This window comes from Rutilus rutilus (assembly GCF_951802725.1).
Source record: "Rutilus rutilus genome assembly, chromosome: 20".
In the NCBI taxonomy this organism is placed as follows: domain Eukaryota; kingdom Metazoa; phylum Chordata; class Actinopteri; order Cypriniformes; family Leuciscidae; genus Rutilus; species Rutilus rutilus.
In genome coordinates, this window is record NC_140225.1 from 6,859,164 (window position 1) to 6,882,146 (window position 22,983).

The 22,983-nt window shown below is 37.9% G+C and overlaps 1 protein-coding gene across 5 annotated transcripts in view; it reads left to right on the top strand.

The window, feature by feature from the left end:
* Positions 1-644: 644 nt before the first annotated feature.
* The window catches only part of klc1a (kinesin light chain 1a), a 38,401-nt gene continuing 16,062 nt past the window's right edge, over positions 645-22,983 (top strand). For all 5 annotated transcript variants that reach the window (XM_084392077.1, XM_084392074.1, XM_084392076.1 and 2 more), the window contains exons 1-10: positions 645-1,035; positions 10,530-10,806; positions 10,919-10,984; positions 11,550-11,714; positions 11,819-11,897; positions 14,693-14,918; positions 15,773-15,860; positions 17,007-17,108; positions 21,192-21,365; positions 22,320-22,419. In XM_084392077.1, the coding sequence (XP_084248203.1) occupies positions 10,531-10,806; positions 10,919-10,984; positions 11,550-11,714; positions 11,819-11,897; positions 14,693-14,918; positions 15,773-15,860; positions 17,007-17,108; positions 21,192-21,365; positions 22,320-22,419 (1,276 nt within the window). In that variant the 5' untranslated portion in view covers positions 645-1,035; position 10,530. The remainder of the gene's footprint in view (positions 1,036-10,529; positions 10,807-10,918; positions 10,985-11,549; positions 11,715-11,818; positions 11,898-14,692; positions 14,919-15,772; positions 15,861-17,006; positions 17,109-21,191; positions 21,366-22,319; positions 22,420-22,983) is intronic.

Here is a 22,983-nt window from a genome sequence, read left to right on the forward strand (position 1 = left end):
ACCTGTAAAATAAATTATTTCGAATGAATCACAGTCAAATAATAAATATATAACACGAGGTAGGCTTACATAAAATGCAGTTTAAGGTTTAGGCTAATAATTCAGAAAATAATAAATGAAAATAATTTCTCGGGGTGATCTGGTGTATGGAAATGTAAAACCAGGAGTGTAAGCAGAAGCAGAGTGATATCAAATGCTTTGAAGAAATTAATCTCACTCCGCTCCACTCGTATGTGGCATTCCAGACCAGTTTTCTTTCTGTACTTTGTTTATTTACGCGCAAAGCTTGAAATTTATTCCTTTTTTTTTTTTTTTTGTTTGTAGTAGCAGTAGTAGCGATATCACTCTCTCTCAACTCACTACATTGCGAGTAATAAATCACTCGTATTTGCGACTAAATTTCGCACTAGGCAACTAAATATATATCATTAGCCACATAGCTAATAATAAATTGTTTATCTGACGATTCTTATTACTAATATTGCTTAAATAACCTAGTCGAACTTTGGTATAATATATACGGAAACATAATAGTAGTAGACAAATAGGACTACTATTGAAAATAAACGAAATAAAAAGTAAAATTAACAGTTGATATCAACATTTTCGATCATCCCAAATTCCTTTCATCTTCGGATGACATCATAATGAGGAGGAGTAAACCTGCCGGGAGAAACACAACGCCATTTTCACCCAGTGCAGCTCCAGACAGATGCGTCTGAGCTGAGATCCGACTGTTTTCGCAAACACCGCGTCACACATTATGAATGTGTGATTAATAATCTATAGTTTCTGCGCCACTCTGTGATTTGAGCTCGTGCTGGAGGAATCGGACTGCTAGTGGCAGGAACTTCCCCCATCGAGCTCCGGAAGACTGGAGAGGACACACACACACAACTGGTCCGACTGCCCTATTCCAACCCCCAAACCCTCTCATTCAGTCTGCGGAGTGTTATATTGACTTGGGTTTTGTGGTGGGACACAGAGGAACAAACACTGTTACAGTTGTGTGTGATCTGGATGTTCCGCTGAACGGTAAGATGTTTATTATGCTAACGAGCTAACGTTAACTCACGCGCTCATCTCGCGTCCGAGGCTGGCTGGGAGTGTCAGTCTACCTGTCAAATGAGTGTTTACATCGCCTTTAAACGACTTCGAGATCGTTATCACTTTTATTAGACCTGGTAAATCGGCTGGATGGATGCTCAGAGGTATGATATTGAAAGTCAGATGTGTGATATTAAGTCACAGAGTGTGTAAGCCCAGCCAGGCCATGATATGCAGCAGAGAGTGTTAGTCACTGCACCAGATAACTGTGTATGATACAGCCCTAAACCATCCATAAGATCAGTGTTAGATCAGTATCAAACCAGCAATGGATCAGTGTTAATTCAGTGTTAGTCACTGCTCCAGAGAACTGTCCATGATATCTGTTCAGTAAGGGGTAACGTTAAAATCTCTGCGTGGCAGTGGTGCTCAATCCTGCACTCCACATTTTGGAAATCTCCCTTATTAAATATAGCTGATTAATATCATAAATTTCAGTGCTGGGTGTATTTCAGGATTGAGGACCACTGCCCTAATCCATAAAGAAGATTGTGTTAAATGAGTTAATAATCACTGCACCACTAAGCAGACTATAGACTGTTTCACAGCCTGTGCTAACGCATTACTACAGTAATAGGTTATATAGATTTGTAATGTTTTTTAAAGAAGTTTCTCCGAAGTTCTTCACCAAGGCTGCATAAAAAACACTAAAACAGTAATATTGAGAAATATTACAATTTAAAAGAACTGTTTTCTCTTTTAATTTATTGTAAAATGTAAATTATTCCTGTGATGGTAAAGCTGAATTTTCAGCATCATTACTCCAGTCTTCAGTGTCACATGATCCTTCAGAAATCATTCTAATATGCTGATTTGCGACTTAGGAAACATTTATTTTTATTATCATTGTTGAAAATGTTGTTTTTGCTGTGATGCACTACTCAGTGTATTCAACAGTTTAGAGTTGGTAAGTTTTTTTTTTTTTTTTTTTTTTTTTTTTTTAAGGAAGTAATATTTTTATTCAGCAAAAATGCATTAAATTGATCAAAATTGGCAGAAAATACATTTGTTTTAACACTCTATTTAAAGAATCGTTAAAAAATGCATCATAGTTTACACAAAAATATTAAGCAGCACAACTGTTGACAGATCAACTTGATGATAACCATTATTAACAATTGAGCACCAATAATAATTGAGCTCAAAACCAGCATATTAGAATGATTTCTGAAGGACCATGTGACACTATATATATATCAGCTACGCATGAGATGCACTCCAATTTATTTTGTTGATCATGACTCGCCTCTCTAGTTCTTCTCTATTCACATATAAAGGCTAAATTCAGTCTGTTCGTAGCCTAAATCGACCGAGTCTCCTCAGAAAATTTTGGACTAAACCGCTCAATTAATGCGGATTAGTTTTACGATCTCTTTATGAACTTTTTGAATCGTCAAAGTGGTAGTTGCGTAGCTGTCAACGAATAGACAGAAAGCTCTCAGATTTGATCAAAAATATCTTCATTTGTGTTCCGAAGATGAACGAAAGTCTTACGGGTTTGGAACGACATGAGGGTGAGTAATTGATTAGCCTAAATAATTATCTATCTATAACTATCCATTTAAGAACGGCCTAATTCTCTAATAAATGTATTATTGAACTGGCTCTGCTGGTCTCAGATGGAGACTTTATATAGGAGCTTGTTAGACCAGTTGAGTGATGAATAGTACTTGTATGTTGCAAGAAATTAGTTTTAATTGTTTATTTGCATTTAATTGAATTAAACGCATAAAACGCCCTGTGTTGACGTGTAACCCAAATATTTGCAAAAAAATAACCAATTTCATGACGACTACTAGCTTGGAATCAACTGAGCGCAAGGTGCTTGATCTTGCTGCGTGACGTGGCTCTTTTTTAGTTGGTATGCAGATGGCTTGCTCTGCTCGGTTGACATACAGTCCGTCTTTGCTCAGTGAAAGCTTTTGTATTTCAGTGAAGGAGATGCAGTCTCTGAGCGGTTTGAATGTGTGGCCAGCTGTGAGCTCGGGCTCCACTGCAGTGGCTTCTCAATGAGAAGGTGGCTGGTTCTCCTCTGGGGAATCAATGGGACAGTTATAAATTTGGCTCCGCACAGGAACACAAGCACAATTTATGGCCACTCATACACTTGTGCCGCAGCAAAGTGCCTCCGTTTGATTATACTGAACGCGTTCATCTGAATTGAACTGGGATGTGACTTGTGTGATGGAAATGTGTCAGTGTCTTGTTATATGGGATAGGTTTTGGACGCATATCAGACCTGATATAGTAGGTTTTCTAATCATCACAACAAGGGTTTCTTGATTCATTGTTTCTACTAACACTTTCTCTTCTTTATTCATGCACAGCTGATACTTAAAACAGAAAGAAACTGTTTCCCCCAAATATCACAGAGAAAAGGCAAAGCTTTAGTGTAAGATGGTGCTCTAACCTTCACACATAGCGTTGGAGAATTCAGAGGTGGTGACGTCTGAAGCTGAGTGGGTTGGACTGAAGTTTCAGGGCAATCACACTCTTTTGCAGAGTTCATTAAAATGAAGCACCACACTGCAGTTTCTCATGGTGGTCTGAGTCTCTAGCCCAGGGCGAGCAAGGACACACACACACACCACACACCAGCCTCAGTGTTAATGTTACCTCTCGCAAACAATGTCATCTGTAGATTGAGACTTGGTTATAAAAATTAACATTAAGATAAATAAATGCTTTAGAATTGTTAGTTAATTGGTAACTAATATAGTGTTAACTAATGTTATCAAATGGGACCTTATTGTAAAGTGTTACCATTTATTTTATTTTTTCATTTTAAATGCATGAATGTTTTGGCAATCATTATTACATATTCGGGTCTTTAGCAACACAAATCTATATCTAACATTGATGTATCTCTTGCTGTTGTGACAATATAAAACTCTCCTGATTTTATCGTAACAATTACAGAAGAACAAAAAAGCATAATTTGGTTCAGTTTGAGCAGCTGTTTTGTCACTGTCCTCGTCAGAGCTCATTTTCAAGTACATTCAGCATCTTGCTCATATTAGCGATCTCAAACATATTCTCTAAACTATCATTTTCAACATCTTCAAAATCAATATTTTGATCTCTGGCAGCTTCTTTACCAGATCCACGATCAAGTGACAGTGACATTAATATTTGATTGTGTTCAGTACTTGCTCTGCAGTAAATCGCTGAGACATTTCAAGTTTTGCTGATGATACTTCCTATTCTTTTGTTTTCTGCCTGCGGTAACTATGAGTGGAACGTCACTTCATCATTGCGTATAAGACATTGCCACCTTGTGGAATAAAGGCGAGTTGCACTTATTCAGCTATCAAAGATTAAAGGGATACTCCACTTTTTTTGGAAATAGGCTCATTTTACAACTCCCCCAGAGTTAAAGAGTTGAGTTTTACCGTTTTCGAATCCATTCAGCCGAACTCCGGGTCTGGCGGTACCACTTTTAGCATAGCTTAGCATAGATCATTGAATCGGACAAGACCATTAGCATCTCTCTCAAAAAAATGACCAAAGAGTTTCGATATTTTTCCTATTTAAAACTTGACTCTTCTGTAGTTACATCGTGTACTAAGACCAACGTAAAATGTAAAGTTGCGATTTTCCAGGCTGATATTTCTAGGAACTATACTCTCATTCCTGCGTAATAATCAAGAAACTTTGCTGCCGTACCATGAGTGCAGCAGGCGTAATGATATGACACAGCGCCTGGAAATAGGTCTAATAGGTTAGACAAACTTAGTCCCGGTCACGTTGGAAGTTACCGAGCTGGGGACTATTTTCAGGCGCTGCGTCATATCATATATATATATTGTTCATAATGAATTGATTGATGAATACTAAAAAGTTTGATGTCTAATTATTATAATTTTTTTTATATATATTGTTCATAATGAATTGATTGAGGAATACTAAAAAGGTTGATGTCTAACTTTAAAAAATGAATGAGGAGGAGTGTAGCGAATGATGTCCCGAGTCACTAAAGACCTGAGGTATGCGTTTATGGGTCAATTATAGTGATGTAATTGCTAGGATATTCCTTATCATTTTAAGAATAATTATGATTGCTACTTTCTATATACAGTATAATTGCTGTTTTGTGTTTTACGAAAGAAGAAACGTCAAAGAGGGGATTTTGAATGAGTAAATAATGTTGGGGTGAACTAGCTATTCCTTTAATCTCTGTCCTGTTTTTTTCTCCCTTGGTGTGTGGCCTTCCTGTAATGTCAGCAATATCTCTTCCTGTGACTCGACAGCATGGATGTTGTTATAATTTCAGGCGTTAGGTTCAGCCCCCCCTCCCCCTTCCTCCAGGTCACAGGAGAGTTTTGGCCTGATGGACAGGGTTGTGAGTCATTCTATAGTCGTTTCTATCGGCTTAACAGCTCTGAGTAATGAGCCTCTCGCCCAGCCTGCTCAATCTCTCCAGCTCTCTGCGTTCAAACCTCAGCTTCCTCTTTTATTACTGCATCTTTAGCGCTCTCTGTCTTAATCTCCACATTGAGTAATAAGGGACTGATCGTTATCTTTTGTAATTGAGTAGGAGGTGTGCTGGCCTGCAGCGTTTTTCATTTATCTGTCCTCCTCATACTGTTAGGATTTGTTCTCACTGCACTTTTGTATTTGGAAAACTGGAAATTCTCAATTCTCATTATGACATCTTGTCCTGGTGCTGTAATAATTAAAATAAAAACCCTTTCCCTAAAGTCAGAGTAGCTGCAGATGTTTTTGTACTTCCCTTGTTTTTTTTGGATATGAAAGAGGAACTTTATGAATCTGTGCGTCCTTTCTTCTTTTATCAGCTTTGCCGATCTTCTTTGTGTCCTTTATGTGCCGTTAGTATTACTGAAAGCTGATTAGATTATCTGTTACCTTATGATTTATGTGTAGGCCATTTGGTGTATTTTGTGTGCTTTGCAGAACAGGGATTGCATAACCCCATGCAGCACAAAACACCGAAACGCACATTTGCACTTCAAACAGCAGCATGAAATTTGCATCTCCGTCTCTGTCGTGTATTTGATTACCTTTCCTTTGCCCTTCCTCTGTCTTCCTGCTACCTTTGGTTCTTTAATGCATCTGAAAACACAAATCATGCTGATCATGGAGAATAGGATGAAAACAAGGAGTGTCTAGGTTTCTTTGCATGTAAACACAGTAATATAAGGAGTCAGTTTTCATGTTAAGTTAAAGGGATAGTTAACCCAAAAATGAAAAACTGTCTGGTTAACAACATTCTTCAAAATATCTTCATGTTCAACAGAAGAAAGAAACTCATATAGACTTGAGGGGGAGTAAATGACAAAAAAAAATTTTTTGGGGTGAACTATCCCTTTAAATTAACCTGCTCTAACGTATATTGTACATAGGCAAAAGTTGGTTAAATTATTATTATTATTTTTTTTTTGTGGAAAAGTAGGGATGCATACAATTTGGTACTATATCAATTATCTGCCAGTATTATTATTATTTTTAATCATTATCTGTTGATACTGCAAAGTCTCATTTCCCTAATTTTTATATATAGATTACATTTGCATAATAACAATTGCAATTTTTACTCATAACTTAATTAACATCCTGAAATTTAGAAAGTCCCCATATGAATGTCATGTGTTCATACATATAAATACAGTATACTTGTAGAGTTTAAAATAATAGATTTTAGTTTTTAGTGTTTTATTCTTAATTTATTCAGAGAAAATAGTTTAAAATTTTAATATCTGCAATCTATTACTAGCCCGGTTTATTGGTAACAGCCAGAATATGAATATCGCTGCGTTCCTATGCTACTAAATAAAATGCCTTGCACTCTATGATATATTCGTAATACCCAAATGTAATTATGTTTGTCAGTATTATTAATGAAATATTTAATATCTAAAATTGTTATATCAGCTGCTTTTATGTTGGATGATGAGAGTCTCGGTGGTTGGTCCCCATAGGAAAAGAACTGTGAGATTGGTCTGTGCATCAGATTCATCAGTACTTTGATTCCCACCATGCACTGGTTTTTCCTGCCCAATGGTTGTCATATGCCAGACGACGAGCTACGTTATGGGTCACATGAATCTCTGCTGTCTCACTTCCTAATTCCCCTCCCGCAGGAACAGCACAGGCCCAAAGCTCAGAATAAGCACGTAGACCCTCCTCCTCTTTACATCAGCATTGCAGGGAGGAGACTGCACTGTTGTTTTCATGAGAGAAAAGAAATCTGAGGAGACGTGTTTATTTCTAATGAATGGGTTTTCCCAACATCTTCACTGTAGTCTGGACCTATTGCGTTTGAAAGGGCAACAATCTCAGGTTCTCTCTTCTTGCTCTTTTGGTTTTCACAACTCCAAGTGCTCTTACGCTATCGTGCCTCACCTACTCTCTTAGCAACTGTGATCTGCCTTACCAGGTGAGTTGTGTCTTGGCAACAGCAAAGACAGCTGCTTTGTGTCCCTGTGGCAGGCTGGGAAGAGTGAGGAGCCTCTCAAATTCTTGGAGAAGCTTTGCGTTGTCATTGTACTTCTGAGTGAACTTACTTTGTGTCTTTTCATTTTATTTTAGAATTTCATGTTAGTAGTGTTTGCTAAGGCTCATACTTAAGATTAGTGTTTTGAACAAACCCATTAAAGAACTCTCCATACCAACAGGTGGCAGTAGTCTGTATTTGTAATTCAAAAAGGGAAACAGAAAGAGTTAAGACTACGAACAGATTCAGTCTACGGAGAGCCTTGCCACTCTCTATTAAGTCCTATTGTACCGAATTTTGGTTGTAGTTCCACCAGAGTTCCACTGGGGGCGATCGCCCATGAGTGCAAAATGAATGGGAGTCTATGGAGCTAGACGGCTAAATTTGTCTCTTTCACCCGATTGCCGTTGAGAAATCTCAGATTTGATTGTAGGTTTTGCAAGTTCAACATGGGTTATAGGTCGAAAGTTGAATGAACGAGTACTTATGTCCTTTCTATTTCTTACAGGTTGAGTTGTTGTTGCCCATAACACGCTAGCATTCTGCTAATGAACGCTGATTGGTCAGTGAAGGACTGATTAAGGACTCTTCTAGTACGTGTATTTACGTGTCAGCTGTGTTGTCGATGCCTCAAGAGAAAAGAAAGTGCAGAGCGCGAAAGCACCAAAGTGACTGAAGGATTGCCGTAAAGCAGTATCTCTGGTCGTACGATGTGTGTGACGTCATTGACATTTTAAAAGACTTTTTAAAGCAAATAAGTGAAAATCTAACACCCAGCAGTGTGTAATTTCTTTGCATCTCCTTTCGAATACAACATTCAAATTACTAGACAAATTATATCCTGAGAAAAGTGGATTTTGAGGGGTATAGCTCCATAGACCTCCATTCATTCTGCACTCGTCCTGTGAGCGCCCTCATATGGAACCAGAGTGGAACTGCAACCAGTTCAGAAGCCGGAAGTGTACTGAGAGTGGAAGTTATCCCCTTATTAGACATTCTCTGCTACGAATATACAAACCGTAAACAAAGCAACTGTGTGTGCCCTATTGACTGTGATTTATTTGTTTTCCTCACTTCCGTATTTCTTTTCGTTCACTTTTTCGCTAAGCTCTACAGCCAATCTGATATCTCTCATCGACGGCCTCAAAATGCGAAATCAGCTGAAAAGCTGCCGACGTGTTGTCCGTTTAGTGCCAATGGTCACGAACGCAGCAAAAACTAGGCAGACACCAAAAGTGTGGTCAATGATGGCCTGGCATGGGCCAACGGCAGACCGTCGGCTTGATGTGTCCAGGGTAAACTTGATTTTCCACTTTCCACTTTCCACACAGCGCAAGCCTTTCAAAGTATACTCTATTCGCCATGTGCGCACTAGTGGAGCTTTTTTCTTTCTTTTTTTTTACGCTCAAATCACTTGCACATGTCTGCAATGACCATTTTTATTGGTCATAACTTCTGGAAAGAAATAGCGCAGACACTGAGCAAGGTCAATTTTCTAGTGCGCATGTGTTGAGCCTGTGTTTGAGCATCAAATCTAAGACACTTTTAAAGGCTGCACACATATGCTAAGCGTTCACATCAAAGCTGAAGTAGCCTATACTTTGGGGTTAATGCAGATAAGGGTTTAAGGGAAGAATACTGTCTGCTTTAAAATGAGAAAAAAAAAATCCCATAAAAGAATATTACATTGAAGAAAGGATCTGAGACATATCTAGAGAATATCATAGAGACATGGGTTGGGTCAGTAAAACAGTTTAGTCGCCACTCAGCAATATGCTAAAAATGTCTTAGAATACCATAGAAACTGCATAGTAATGCCCTGTTAACCATCTAGAGCACCATAACATTGTGGCAGCGTGTTTTGCCAAGTTATCTGTGTAGTCCATCTCAACTAATTTGGTTAAATCTGAGCTTACATCTTGCTCTCGCTGATGTCCATTGCCTTAACTCGAATACTGTTAAGTGAAACAGTCATTGTTTAAAGCTTTGCAAGTGGTCTAAGCTGATTTACTTCACGCAAGCCATTTTATAGGTTCCTAGTCCTGTTACATAAGTTGTTGAAGACAACATGGAAGTTTGCCTCAGTGAATCTAGATTAAAAGCCAGTTCCCATGGTGTTTTATGGGAGTTGGTAGGGAATTCATTCTTCTGCCTAGAGATGTTGGAACATTTGTGGAATATTTTCACCACTTCAAATTTACAGTGACTTGAATTATTTGTTTAGGGTTTCAAGAGTTGACCTCTCATTTAATTGCCTTCGGTGGCACACTCATCTTAAAGGTTAAAAAATATGTAAGATTTTTAGATTAAAACCTACCCTTGATTATCCTTTTTACTTCCATAGAAACCATGGAAACACCTAAGACGCTTTAATAAATTATGTTTCATTAGACAGGTGAGCAACTGTTTGGATACCTTTATCAACAGAAAACTAATCATTGTTATATAGCTCATAGTCATTTTCTTACCAAGAATAACATGTTTGTACCATGCCTCAGAGACAGTGCTATTTTGTCAAGTGGCTAACATCACATAATCATAAAGAGCTTTATATGTAGTAACAGTAATACAGCATTTTGATTGATTGAGCCTGATTGAGCCAGTGGATAAATGTTTTTCTTGCCCTGCCAAAATTTTCACTGGCCCTACCAAAAAAACTCATAAATAAATAAAATAGGCCTAGTTTTTGTTGTTTTTGACACTTAACCATAATAAATAAGGTTGTGACACCAAAAACTACTAGCCTAACTCATATAAATGTAAAATATCGTAAAAGTCGACATGAAATCAAAATTTACCCTATTTACTTTATGTCCCGAGCGACGTTTGCGGTGACCCCGGGCCATCAGGCAGTCCTTATTGTCAAGCCCTGACAGCAACGTAAAACGTCCCAGGCTCTCGTCCCTGCCCTTAACAGGAAATGTTTCCAGGCTTCTGTTCTCATATTGTATTGTGTGTCTCTGTGTAGGATGCGTGAGGACATGTCGAGCGTGGTGTGTGTGAAGGAGACGGAGGGGCAGGGGGACCCCGACGAGAAGCTGTCCCAGGACGAGCTGCTATGTCGGACACGAGAGGTCATGCAGGGGCTGGAGGCGCTCCGTGCAGAACATCAGGCCATCCTGGAGGGGCTGATGGGGACCTTGCGCTGCCTCAAACAGAGCCAGGAGGGTCGTGCTGTTGAGGAGAAGACAGCCATGATTCAACGCTCCATGGAAATGCTGGAGCTGGGCCTTAGCGAGGCACAGGTGCAGTGTGGAAATGCTTCCGAAGTGGGATAAAATGGCAATAAAATTAATTTGCTTGTAACCATTGTAACACCATGGCTTCTCTCTGTCTTTCTTTTATCGATCGGCGCAGGTGATGATGGCTCTGTCGGGGCACCTGAGTGCAGTGGAGGCTGAGAAACAGAAGCTTCGAGCACAGGTACATACACCACATAAAAAATTTAACTCTGCTCTCAGGTTCATTGGCGGATAGGTATACAGACTTGATTTGATTGCAAAGTCCAATCTTAAATTTAATTCCATCCACCTACTCCCATTTGATATATTTTTACATTGTATTATTTTGCTCCAAATTGTAGTTTATTTCATCAGCGTGAGTACTAACAACAGTTTACCACTTCATTTTGGGATTTAAAATTGGAAGCATGGTTCACTTTACATTTTGACTCATGGTTTTGCCCCACACACATAATGGCACTTGTGTATATCTAAAGAATGAATCAGTGGAGTCAGGTTCATGAAGCAAACATCAACAAGCCAATGTGATTTTAATCTAATTTTTGAACAATTGTTTAATTGGTTAATAACTAAATTACACACAATTACTAAGTTCTAAATAAAATGCTCAATGACTATGGGGAAAATAAAGGAGAAAATACTCCCTGAAACAGGGCTGCTGTCAATGGTGCTATTCGCTCCAACAAATTAGTTTAAAAGCTGTAGTGTGAAAATGCCCTAAAGCATATTTTTTTCCTGTCCTCCAGGTGCGGAGGCTGTGTCAGGAGAACCAGTGGCTGAGGGATGAGCTGGCAGGGACCCAGCAGCGGCTGCAGAAGAGCGAGCAGAGCGTGGCCCAGCTGGAGGAGGAGAAGAAACATCTGGAGTTCATGAACCAACTCAAGAAATACGACCAGGACCTCAGCCCATCTGTGAGACTTGGTCTTATTTACCACAGAGCCTTTATCTCGGTGTCATTCTTTCTTTGGTCTCATTCTGTACTTCTCTCCACCTCTTTACATCTCACTCTCATCAGGATGATAAGGACTCTGATTCCAGTAGGGAGACACTGGATGATCTTTTCCCAGATGAGCAGGATGAACCGGGTCCTGGCAGTAAGTACCCCAGTAGCTCTCAGCTTTGGACCTCTGACCTGGCAAAACAAAGGGCACAGAGAAGAAACACCATGATATAAGAATGGGTGAACCATTCAGGCTTATTGTATACTGTTGTGGTCTAAAAGTCAGAAGCCATTAGTAGAAATACTTCTAATTTGGACTTTTTTTTTTTTTTATGGCACAGATTTGATAACATTTTATTGTGATCTAGAAATTATAATTATAAATATATTTATAAATAAATATAATCAATATATTTATAAGTAAATATAATCAATATATTTTAAATACATTTAAATAAATATTTACACTACCGTTCAAAAGCTTGGGGTTGGTAAGACTTTTCTTTCTTTTTTTTTACTGTAAAAAACAACAACATAATATTATGAAATATTACAGTTTTAAATAACTTTAATTTATTTTACTGAATAATATTAATAATTTAATTTAATTTCCTTCTGCTGAATAAAAGGTCTAATTGTTTTTTTTTACTGACCTCAAACATTTGAACGGTAATATATACTGAATATGTCTTTGTATCTTTTATATTTGTATAAATACATTTTCAATTTATTCCCAGGTTTAAATTCCAAGATTTTCATTGTGGTCTCAGTATTTTGTACCCCAATGTACTTCACCGTAGGGTGGTATTACCATCTGATACCATCACTTTACCACGGTACAACCAGAATATGAAAATAAAGATACAAAAATTTGTTTACAAGCTCAAAAATATTAAAATCGTGCTCTGCTTACTCTTTCTGAATCAAACAATTTTACCACTAATAAATAAAAATGTAAAAATTGTCAATTCTGAAAGACTTAAAAGGAGCAGTGTATTGGGGGAAGAGAAGAGAACCACAGTTCTTCCTTCCCGTATTTTCTGCTGAACGGTTTCCCGTCTTGCATTTTCTTTCCACCCTTCCACTTTCTCTGTTGTCCTGCCTGATAATTGCCTCATTGACTGTGGAGGAGGATCAAAGGGCAGCCCGGGACATGTGTCAGAGAGCGCAACAGCTCACGGGAGTTTAAAGCCTCGTATGTCGCAGGCTGACACTGCCGTGCTCAGATTAGCCCTCATTCTGACACACGAATGCCAAACGGCTGTTTGACCGTCAGCGATGCATCCCTACAGCAAGTGATCTCCAGCAGGGTTTTTCAAAGAGACAGACATTAATCTGCTCTGAGAAAGATCGCATTAATCTCTTCTCCTCATTCCTGAAGAAGTAGGGATGTAATCCTTTCATTGTCATTTTGCTCTGCCATGTGTTTGATTAATTCTTCGTTTATTTGAGTTGGCTAATTTAAAGTTTGTTTAAGTCTGAGGCATGTTTCTAATCAGAAAATATGCTCTCTTAGATCTTGTGCCTAAATGTGACAGTCTCAGGAAGAAGTGCTTTCTGGGGTCTCGGTTCATGTTTTTCTACTTTTAGGGGAAAGCCACATGTTGACTTCTGATAACTGACCATCTTAACTCAAACATATAGGCTTTGTTCCAGGAAAAACCTAGTGAACTGTCTGCTTCCATTTACATTGGCAGCTTCTGAAATTAAATCATAAAAGTGACTGATCGGTTAATGACCACTCATGAGATCCAGTGCTGATTCCAATAGTCTAGTAAATTTAAGGTGAGGCTCAAGATGACTTTAGTATGAAGTATTTAAATTATTAATCGAATGTTTTTTAAATAAATGATTCATTTCATTGTATTATTTATTAATTTAAATTATTATTAACGTATTACAATGATCTAACTCTAAAATGCTAAAAATATACAAAATCGAGATTTAAACTGAATTCACATTTCTTTTTTCCTGCTCAGTAACTATTGCTTGTATTGTACAATGTACAGTTTTTTAAAAACTGAATCAAGGTTAATTTTAATATCAGCACTCCCAGTTTCTGTTAATAAAATAGTTTGAAAACAAGCTGCTTTGTCATAACCACAGCAGAAATACTGGCGAATCCTTCAAATATTCAAATTCGATATAACCATACCACTAAACCTCTCTCTAATCTTACCTGTATTCTCACCTCAATAGCAGCAGAAGTGTTTTGCAATACAACATGAAGACAATAAGTATTTGTACCTATAATTATTTGTTTTTGATGTAAGTACATTGTAGTCAAAGACACCTAATATTAAGTGCGACCTTTATTTTTTTGTGAGATTTTAATCATACCTATTTTGGTTACACTTTATTTGAAGGTGTACTTGTTGCGGTATTATCATACATTTAAGTTCTGAGTAAAATTAATTAACAATATGTACTTACTATAGGGTTCGTTTTAGGATTTGGGTTTGGTTTAGGGTTAGTTTCATGTAATTATGCATCATTTATCGTTATTAGTACAGTAAGTACATATTTAACAAGGACACTGTAAAATAGTGTCACCGCTTTACATTTTCACTGAGCTTGTCACTGTGTTTTGGTCTTTGTGCATAAGGAAATACCATAATGCAATCACTGCATCTGAAATCGAATACTTCCCTACTATATAGTATTTGAAAAACAGTACGGCAAAAGAGTAGCATGTCCGAATAAAACAGTAGGCGAAAAGTCCCTGGATGACCTACTTCTTCTGTCGAGATTCTCGAGTGTGCATTTGATAGACACTTTAATATCCACAGGAGAGGATTTGTGAATGGCAGTGAGCATTTTAATATTGCCACCTACTGTGAGGCACACCATTAGGTTTGGGTCTGTTATGCTTACAAATGCTGTCTAGGTAGGCAGCTCACTAGGTATTGGAACATAGCAGATATTTGTAAAGATTTTGTTTTTCCCCAGTCCAGCCTCCTCACAGCAGTGCAGTGGCAGCAGCGCAGCAGGGCGGTTACGAGATCCCCGCTCGTCTCCGAACCCTCCACAACCTGGTGATCCAGTACGCCTCACAGGGCAGGTACGAGGTGGCCGTTCCTCTCTGCAAACAGGCTCTGGAGGATCTAGAGAAAACATCTGGACACGATCATCCCGATGTAGCCACCATGCTGAACATTCTCGCCCTCGTTTACAGGTCAGCAAAGAACTTTAGCTCTGAAGTATGTATTGGTTTACTGTCTGCTCAGAAGACTTTAATGTACAATTTTAAGCATGTTGGTCATAAGTCCTGCTCATTTATGTGTACACTACCTTTCCAAAGTTTGGGCTCAGTGTTTTCTTTTTGAAAAATGCATACTTTTATTCAGGAAGGATGCATTAATGTAATCTATTTCAAATAATTGCTGTTTTTGAATTTTGTATTAATCAAAGAATCATGAAAAAATACATCATGGTTTCCACAAAAATATTAAGCAGCACAGCTGTTTTCAACATGGTAATAATAAGAAATGTTCCTTGAGCAGTTTCTTTGCATCACACGAATAAATTACGTTTGAAGATATATTAAAATAGAAAACATTTAAAATTGTAATAACATTTCACAATATTACTGTTTTTACTGTGTTTTCAATCAAATAAATTGAGCCTTGGTGAGTATAAGACGTAAAAAAAAGCCCACCGTTGAACATTAGTGTAAGTGTCATTCAGAAGTGATTCCTGTTTTGTTTCATGTTAAAATACTTCTTGCAGCAGTGCTTTAAGTGGTAAAATTGCCTAGTGAATCTCTCATTTTAATTTGAATGTTAATCTTAAACCGCAGTATGGTATCAACAAGTGCTTTAAACAAACGGGCTGAGAACCACCTCCTCCATAGCTTTTGTTGTAAACGATGGTAATATCCGTCTCGCAAGCCGTTGGGATATTAGGCTATTGTGCCATCATCACCCTGTTGCCGTGGAAACAGCTTTTTGTGAGAAAGACCTTTGCCACAGCCCTTTGTTGCACAACGAGTCGCAATAGATTGATGTGAAATTGTTTTCTGCTCTCCAGGGACCAGAATAAATACAAAGAGGCAGCAAACCTCCTTAACGATGCATTGGCCATCAGAGAGAAGACCCTGGGCAAAGACCACCCTGCGGTAAGAACCGGTCCTGCCCTCATCTGTCTGCTCTCCACATTACAGTCTGTCTGTGCTGTGTGCCACTATATTGTGTGTGTGTATTGAAATAAGCGGCACAGACTGCTGAAGTTTGAGTTTGTCATGTGAAGCTCACGTCTTGCCCTCTCATCAGGACCAGCGTCCCACAATTCTCTGCAGAGGTTAGATGCTTTAACACCTCTTATAGATCTGTCTTCTGTTTCATTCTTTATCTTCTACCTGGCTGTTTCATAAAACTGGATGATATACTGAATATTCACAATATATTTGTGATGATTTTCTGGCCGATATGAAATTAAACAACATTGTGAATATCATAATGATTTTAATGCACTTTTCCGACTGGTTTCACAATCCTTCCTCGTCTCACAACTTGCAAGCGTGTTAAGAATGATATTTTATTACTTAAATATTTGCCATCTATGATTTAAACTTGCTATTAGAATTGACCGATTTAATTCATTTCTGTGAATTAATTTCAGATAAGAAAGATTTATAAAAAATATATAAAAAAAAAACACCTGGAATTTGTTTGCATCATCACTCAAAAATGTCAAAAATATATATATTTAGTGGAAAACAGTGTGGAAAAAACATGCCCTGGATATTTAATTTATTTTTTACTTTATTTTACTGCTTTTATTAAACAGTTTGAATCTAGTATTTGGTTACAAATGCTATTTTATTAAGTAAGGGTTCCTCTGATCTGAAAAAAGCAACACTTTTTAAACACAATTTCACAATAAATTGGTAAATCTAGAGATAATACAAATATCTAATATCATCACAAGGCCAAAAATATAAATTTGCCCTTTTTCTTTTTCTTGTCACTCTTGCCGTCTGTCACACACGTATATGTCTCACATGCACTGAAGTATCTTAATCAAAGGTTGATCAGAACTCATCTGTCACAATGCACAGGGTGTATGCGTGTTAGTCTACCCACACTTGGAAAATTTGACCTTGATCGGATTTCAAGCAAGTAATCATTTTTCGTAAGACGACATGACTAATTGTATATAAATGACTGCACCAATTCAGAATCATTGATTGGTTGAATCGTTGAACGATTTCGAAATGTATCTGTGTATGTAAATATATGCGTATGTTTTCCTGTGTATGCAGGTGGCCGCCACTCTGAACAACCTGGCCGTTCTTTATGGCAAACGAGGGAAGTACAAGGAAGCAGAACCTCTGTGTAAAAGAGCACTGGAGATCAGAGAGAAGGTGGGTCAGAGGTCAAATGAATGAATCATGTGTATGACTTCGTAATCTTGAATCTTTCCCTACCGGTTTTGCATCTCAAAACATAACTCGCATTCACCTTTCTCTCTCTCTCTCTCTCTCTCTCTCTCTCTCTCTCTCTCTCTCTCTCTCTCTCTCTCTCCTCAATTCGTCACTGTGTGTTTCAAAGACTTAAAAATAAAGCATCCATTCTTGGAAGCTCTCGGGAGAGATGTGAAAAGACTCTTGAAACATTTTGAGACATCTTCTGAAACCCTATTTCTTTTCATGGGGTTTAATACTATTCTACTGCTACTTCAACATTCCTCCATTTTTTTTTAAAGGCTAAAACTTTTCAAGTCATTTCACACTCATGCCTCCTTTTTTAGAGATCTTACAATACATCAGGACATGAAAACGTTTTTTCTTGCCTATTAAAAAGATTTTTCGATTTCAGTTTTTCCATAGTTCTCCGTGCACACTTTTTTTCTTTTCCCCTTATCCAGAAATAACACCTGCACCAGCCGCACACCTTCCGTACAGATGAAAATGTTGTGCTTCTTAGACACTATTCCCATTCCCTCCTGCTGCGTCACAGATTTACTTTGATCTCTTTATGGAGAGAGTTCTTCTAAGCCTGTGTGATAAAGCTCTTACTGCAAGTCTTGAGAGTCTTAGTCAGAGTGCTGCGTCTCACACATGCAGAGCTGAGAGAAATAGCTTAGACAACCTGCTGAATTCAAAATCTCATTGCTTAACTTCTGCAGACATTTCTTATTTTCCTTTCTATTGCGGCGTGACCAAAATCTTACACTGCCGTTCAAAGAAATAAATGCTTTTAATCAGCAAGGATGCATTAAATTGATCAAAAGTGACGGTAAACATTTATAATATTATAAAAGAATTCTATTTCTAATAAATGCTTTTTTTAAATCATGGTTTTCACAAAAAAAAGCAGTGCAACTGTTTTCAACACTGATGATAGTAAGAAATGCTTCTTGAGCAGCAAATCAGCATATTAGAATGATTTCTGAAGGATCACGTGACACTGAATACTGGAGTAATGATGCTGCAAATTCATCTGCAAAATGTTATAACATTTCACAATATTACTGTTTTTACTGTATTTTTGATCAAATGAACATCAGAGACTTTAAAAATAAAAAATGTTTTGCAGACAGCAAAGTTTTTAATGGTAGTGTACATATAATGGTATTTATCACAATGTAGTGTATCTATTGTTTATATATTAAAGTTTATATATTAGATCAGTTTGTTTTATTAGATGTTATTGATAATATTTCTTTTATAGTATTGCTGTTGCCGCTGTTTTATAAAAGCCTTTTAGGGGGTTTTAACGTACGTTTTTAATAAGTAACTAGATGAGACAGATTGGGATGTGATGCGAGTGTGTGGAGTGTACGTTGTAGAACAAAACTTCAAAGTATCGTTGAGTTATGTTTACCACAGTCTTACTCATAAATTGAAAAACCCCATTATAAAACCCCACAGGAAAATCTTGAGGGAACAAGCAGTGAACCAGTTGGCAACTTCAACTTCAAAAAACATTGAATCACATTGGTCACAGAGCCCTTCACTGTGAACAGTCAATATCTCTCAACACGAGCCGAACAACAACAGAGAGGTAGAGAGATAAGCAGAGATGCTCATTGTAATTAATCAATAAAATCCTGCTTAAGGCCTGTGTTTTATGAACAGAGATGGAGACAGCTTAGAATTAAATCAGGAATAATTTAATTTCAAACATATTTCAAATCAAGTGAAGTGAAGTGAAGGCCAAGTATGGTAACCCATATTTGGAATTTGTCCTCTGCATTTAACCCATCCAAGTTAGTGAACACACATTAGGAGCAGTAGTGAAAACACACACACACACACTGCAAACTGTGGACACACACACCCATAGCAGTGGGCTTTCTTTTTTGCTGTGGTGCCTGTTGAGCAATTGGGGGTTAGGTGCCTTGCTCAATGTCACCTCAGTCGTTTCCTGATGGTATTGAGTATTGAACCCGCGACCTTTGGGTAACAAGTCCGATTCTTAGGTCACAACTGCCCCAATAAGCCCCAAATCAGCAGTAAAATCTAATGACATTAGTATCATAAATGCTGCTTTTGCTCAAATCACTCAAAAAAAAAATATCTTTGTTGTTCAGACTGGTTCAGGTCATTTGCATGCAATATGTAAATCTCTGGTTCCTAAACTTTTTCTGCCGGGCTCCCTTTTTTTTGTAGAGAAATATTTTCAAGCCCCCATATTAAGACACTCTCAGACATGACCTTGCTTGTATTTATTTGAAACATTATAATTAATACGGTACTACAACTTCTCAACTCTAACTGGCTTCTCTTTGTCTTCGTGATGTGAAGTCTCTAAATGGCGTCAGAACTTGTTCAGCTCCATACTGTCTGAAGTTAATATTTTGACACACTGGTTTCTCTTAATTACCCACAATTGTACTGGTGAATCTGAGGGCTGTCTAGAGACGACAAAGCAAACGTTGCAAACTCATTTGTCCTTTGTGTCAAAAGTTGCGTGAGTGCTTGAAGCACATCAGAAATAGAGCGAGGCCTTAGTTTACGGTCGAAAATCTGTTGTCGTGCCGACGTTCAAACACATCCATCATGCTCACATAGAATAACAATGTAAAAGGAGCACAGTGGAATGCAAAAACGTGAGACACATTGGGGAAAAAGTGGAAGTGGAAAAAATTTGCAAGCTTTAAAAAGGGTCTGTTTGTGTTTTTGCATTTCACTGCCCTGCATTTCCATTGTTTTTCTTTGTAAATGTGTTTGGCCATTGCTCTCGTGTCTCACATCTTTTGCAGAATCTCGTGTCTGACACTGCATTCTAAAAGCACTCCAGTTAAAAGAAGTTAAACTTTAAAATATGCGTTTCTAGAACTTGCAATTTTTGCAGTTACACTGACCTGTTTTAACCACTAAAACACATTCAGTGTGGATGGCCCCAGATGCGTTTAAAAGTTGAACCTCTTTTTACTTGAGCGACCCATTTTTAGAACCCCATGTCATTGCAAAAAGTGTGAATACAATGTCAAACACTTCCATGTTTACATAGAAAACTAATGGAGAAGCAGCGCAGTGGACTGCAAAAATAGGGGCTTTCGCACCGGAGGAACCTTTTCATAGTTTCTAGAGCTATTGGCGGAAGTACCCAGATTTTGGCGTGTTTGCAGAACTAAGAACGATTTTAGTTCTAGGAACTTCTTTTGGAGGAACTAATTTAGCTCCTACTTCAGATTAGGGTCTACATCAGCACTATAGGAATTATCAGTAACGTTAGTTACGCTGATTGGCTGAACGCACGTGAAACACCAGCACCCTCCATTTTTAAAGAAGCTAGGTAAACACACAGATTATGGCCTATATATTTACTCCAAAAACTAACTCTACGAACATGGAAAACAGTAATAGATGGGCCTCTTAACCTTTTAAGGAGAAAATCTAACGCAACTTTGAGGTGACCAAGCGAAACATTATTGTATTACTGTTCAGCTAGCAACAATAGACATCAACCACATGGCATAAGCTAATACCTTTTCATGTACTGTCTATCTAATAACGTATTAGACAGGACTGTTAGACCGATCATAAACTAATGAACACGGAGAATGCGAGCACTATATGCTCAGGCTCTTGCTGGTGTTCTCAGCGCCGTCAAAATAAAGGTTAGCCGCGCCGTCAAAATAAAAGCCACAACAACAACCGTGGCTTAGGTCACTTCAGAGTTCCTACTGGCGGTGCGAATGCAACCAGGAAAAAGGGAACCATTCGTTTTTGGGGAACCACCCTGGTGGCTAGTTCCTAGAACTCAAGTTCCTAGAACTACCCGGTGTGAAAGCCCCTTATGTGTTCTGTGTAAACGCCTCTTAAGAGGGGCTTAAGATTTTAACTGGTAATTGGGACCGTTCCCACAGCCACCATAGTAAGCATTAGGATGAATAACCAGGTCATCCCCTCTCTGTAGGTGGTTGTATACTACTACAATCAGAGTAACACAGATAAGGCAGCTGAATAACATGGGCTATGTTTGTGTTTGTGTGTCAGGTGCTGGGGAAAGACCACCCTGATGTTGCTAAGCAGCTGAATAATCTGGCCTTGCTGTGTCAGAACCAAGGCAAGTATGAAGAGGTGGAGTACTACTACCAGAGAGCCCTGGAGATCTACCAGACCAAACTGGGCCCTGACGACCCCAATGTGGCCAAGACCAAAAACAACCTGGTACAAACACACTCACAATTCACACTCATTTAACTAGCAAACAGACCTCCATTTGTGGAGTTATGCATTTTCTGAGCATGTTTAGAGAAAAACAAAACCTCCAGTATACGGATAATGGATTAACTTTGCAATCGAATATCCCATTAGAATAACACTGATTCATTTTGAAATGATCTTCTGTCTGGTCATTCTTTTTAATTAACATTAAGAAATGTATCCATATGGTGTGGTGTCTGCAGTGTTTATACTGCAGGATTTCTGTCGTCTCAGCAAATTATACACATGAGATATGGCGCATTCTGCTTTCAGTGTAATGGAAGAAGCTTTTAGAGTAAATAGTCGTGCTCGGACTGAAACATCTTTAAGCTACGGAGCCCCCAAAGGGACATGGTGAAGGAAAAAATATGTCAGTGCTTTTGCGTTTTCTTTGCCATTACTTTGCCACTTCCTGTGGAGTTTTTTTTCTTCTTCTTGCGACTAACCGACTAATATAAATGTTGGTCGACTAGCGTTTAGTTGACTATTAGGGGGTAGCCCTAGTTTTGAGAGGGAACACAAAGTTTCTCTTGGGAATGCGAAAGTTTTGCGAATGAACGCAAAGTTTCTCAGGGGATTGCAAAACTTTAGCGAGTTAGCGCAAAAAGATTGAAACTTATTTTTTCCATCACCATGTCCCTTTAGGGGCTCCGTATTCAGCAGACGTTGTTTAGGGTTTATGGCAGCTGTGATAAGATGTACTGTATATCAGCCATTGATATTTATCAGACAATTATTGATCAAACTTCAATCAAGCACAAGCACCAAAGGTTGATGTATGTAGAAATAAATTAGTGTATTTATCGTATTGTACGGTCTAACTTTTTTCCTGCACATAATACAGTCAATAAATATACTTGGAAAATTGATACAAATAAGTACATCCCTGTTACTGACCCATTTCTCTTTCTTTCTCAGGCTTCATGCTACCTGAAACAGGGGAAATTTAAGCAGGCCGAGACTCTATATAAGGAGATCCTGACCAGAGCCCATGAGAGAGAATTTGGCTCTGTAGATGGTATGTGTGCTTTTCCCTGACCCAAGCATTTTTTTTAAATGTCTTTTTGCATTGTTCTCAATGGAATATTAAAATGTGCTCGACACTATTCTACTTAAAAATAAACCTCACAAACTTTCTAAGCATGTTTTGTACAGTCAGCAGCAGAGACACAGCTTACCACACTGGAGTTTTGCAGAATTCAAAGTGAAGCTTAACATGCTCCTTAGGGCTGAAGGATATATTATTTATTCATTATATATTTGTTATGATTTTGCTGGAGATATGAAATGAATCCTCTTTGTGAAAATGTCAATATTTGGCAGATTTATTTGACAGATATTTTGTTAGATTATAAATGTTTTTACTGTCACTTTTGATAAATTTAATGCATCATTTCTTACTGACCTCAAACTTATGAACAGTAGTATGTATTAAAATATTTTAATTAGAAATTCATGTAAATTTTGGTAAATGTTTTGCTGAGAGATTTAATGTCAATGTCTTAAAAATATCAAGATAATATTTATAACCTCCAGTCCTAATGGTTGCACACGTTTGGAGTCACTTATGCACACACACTTT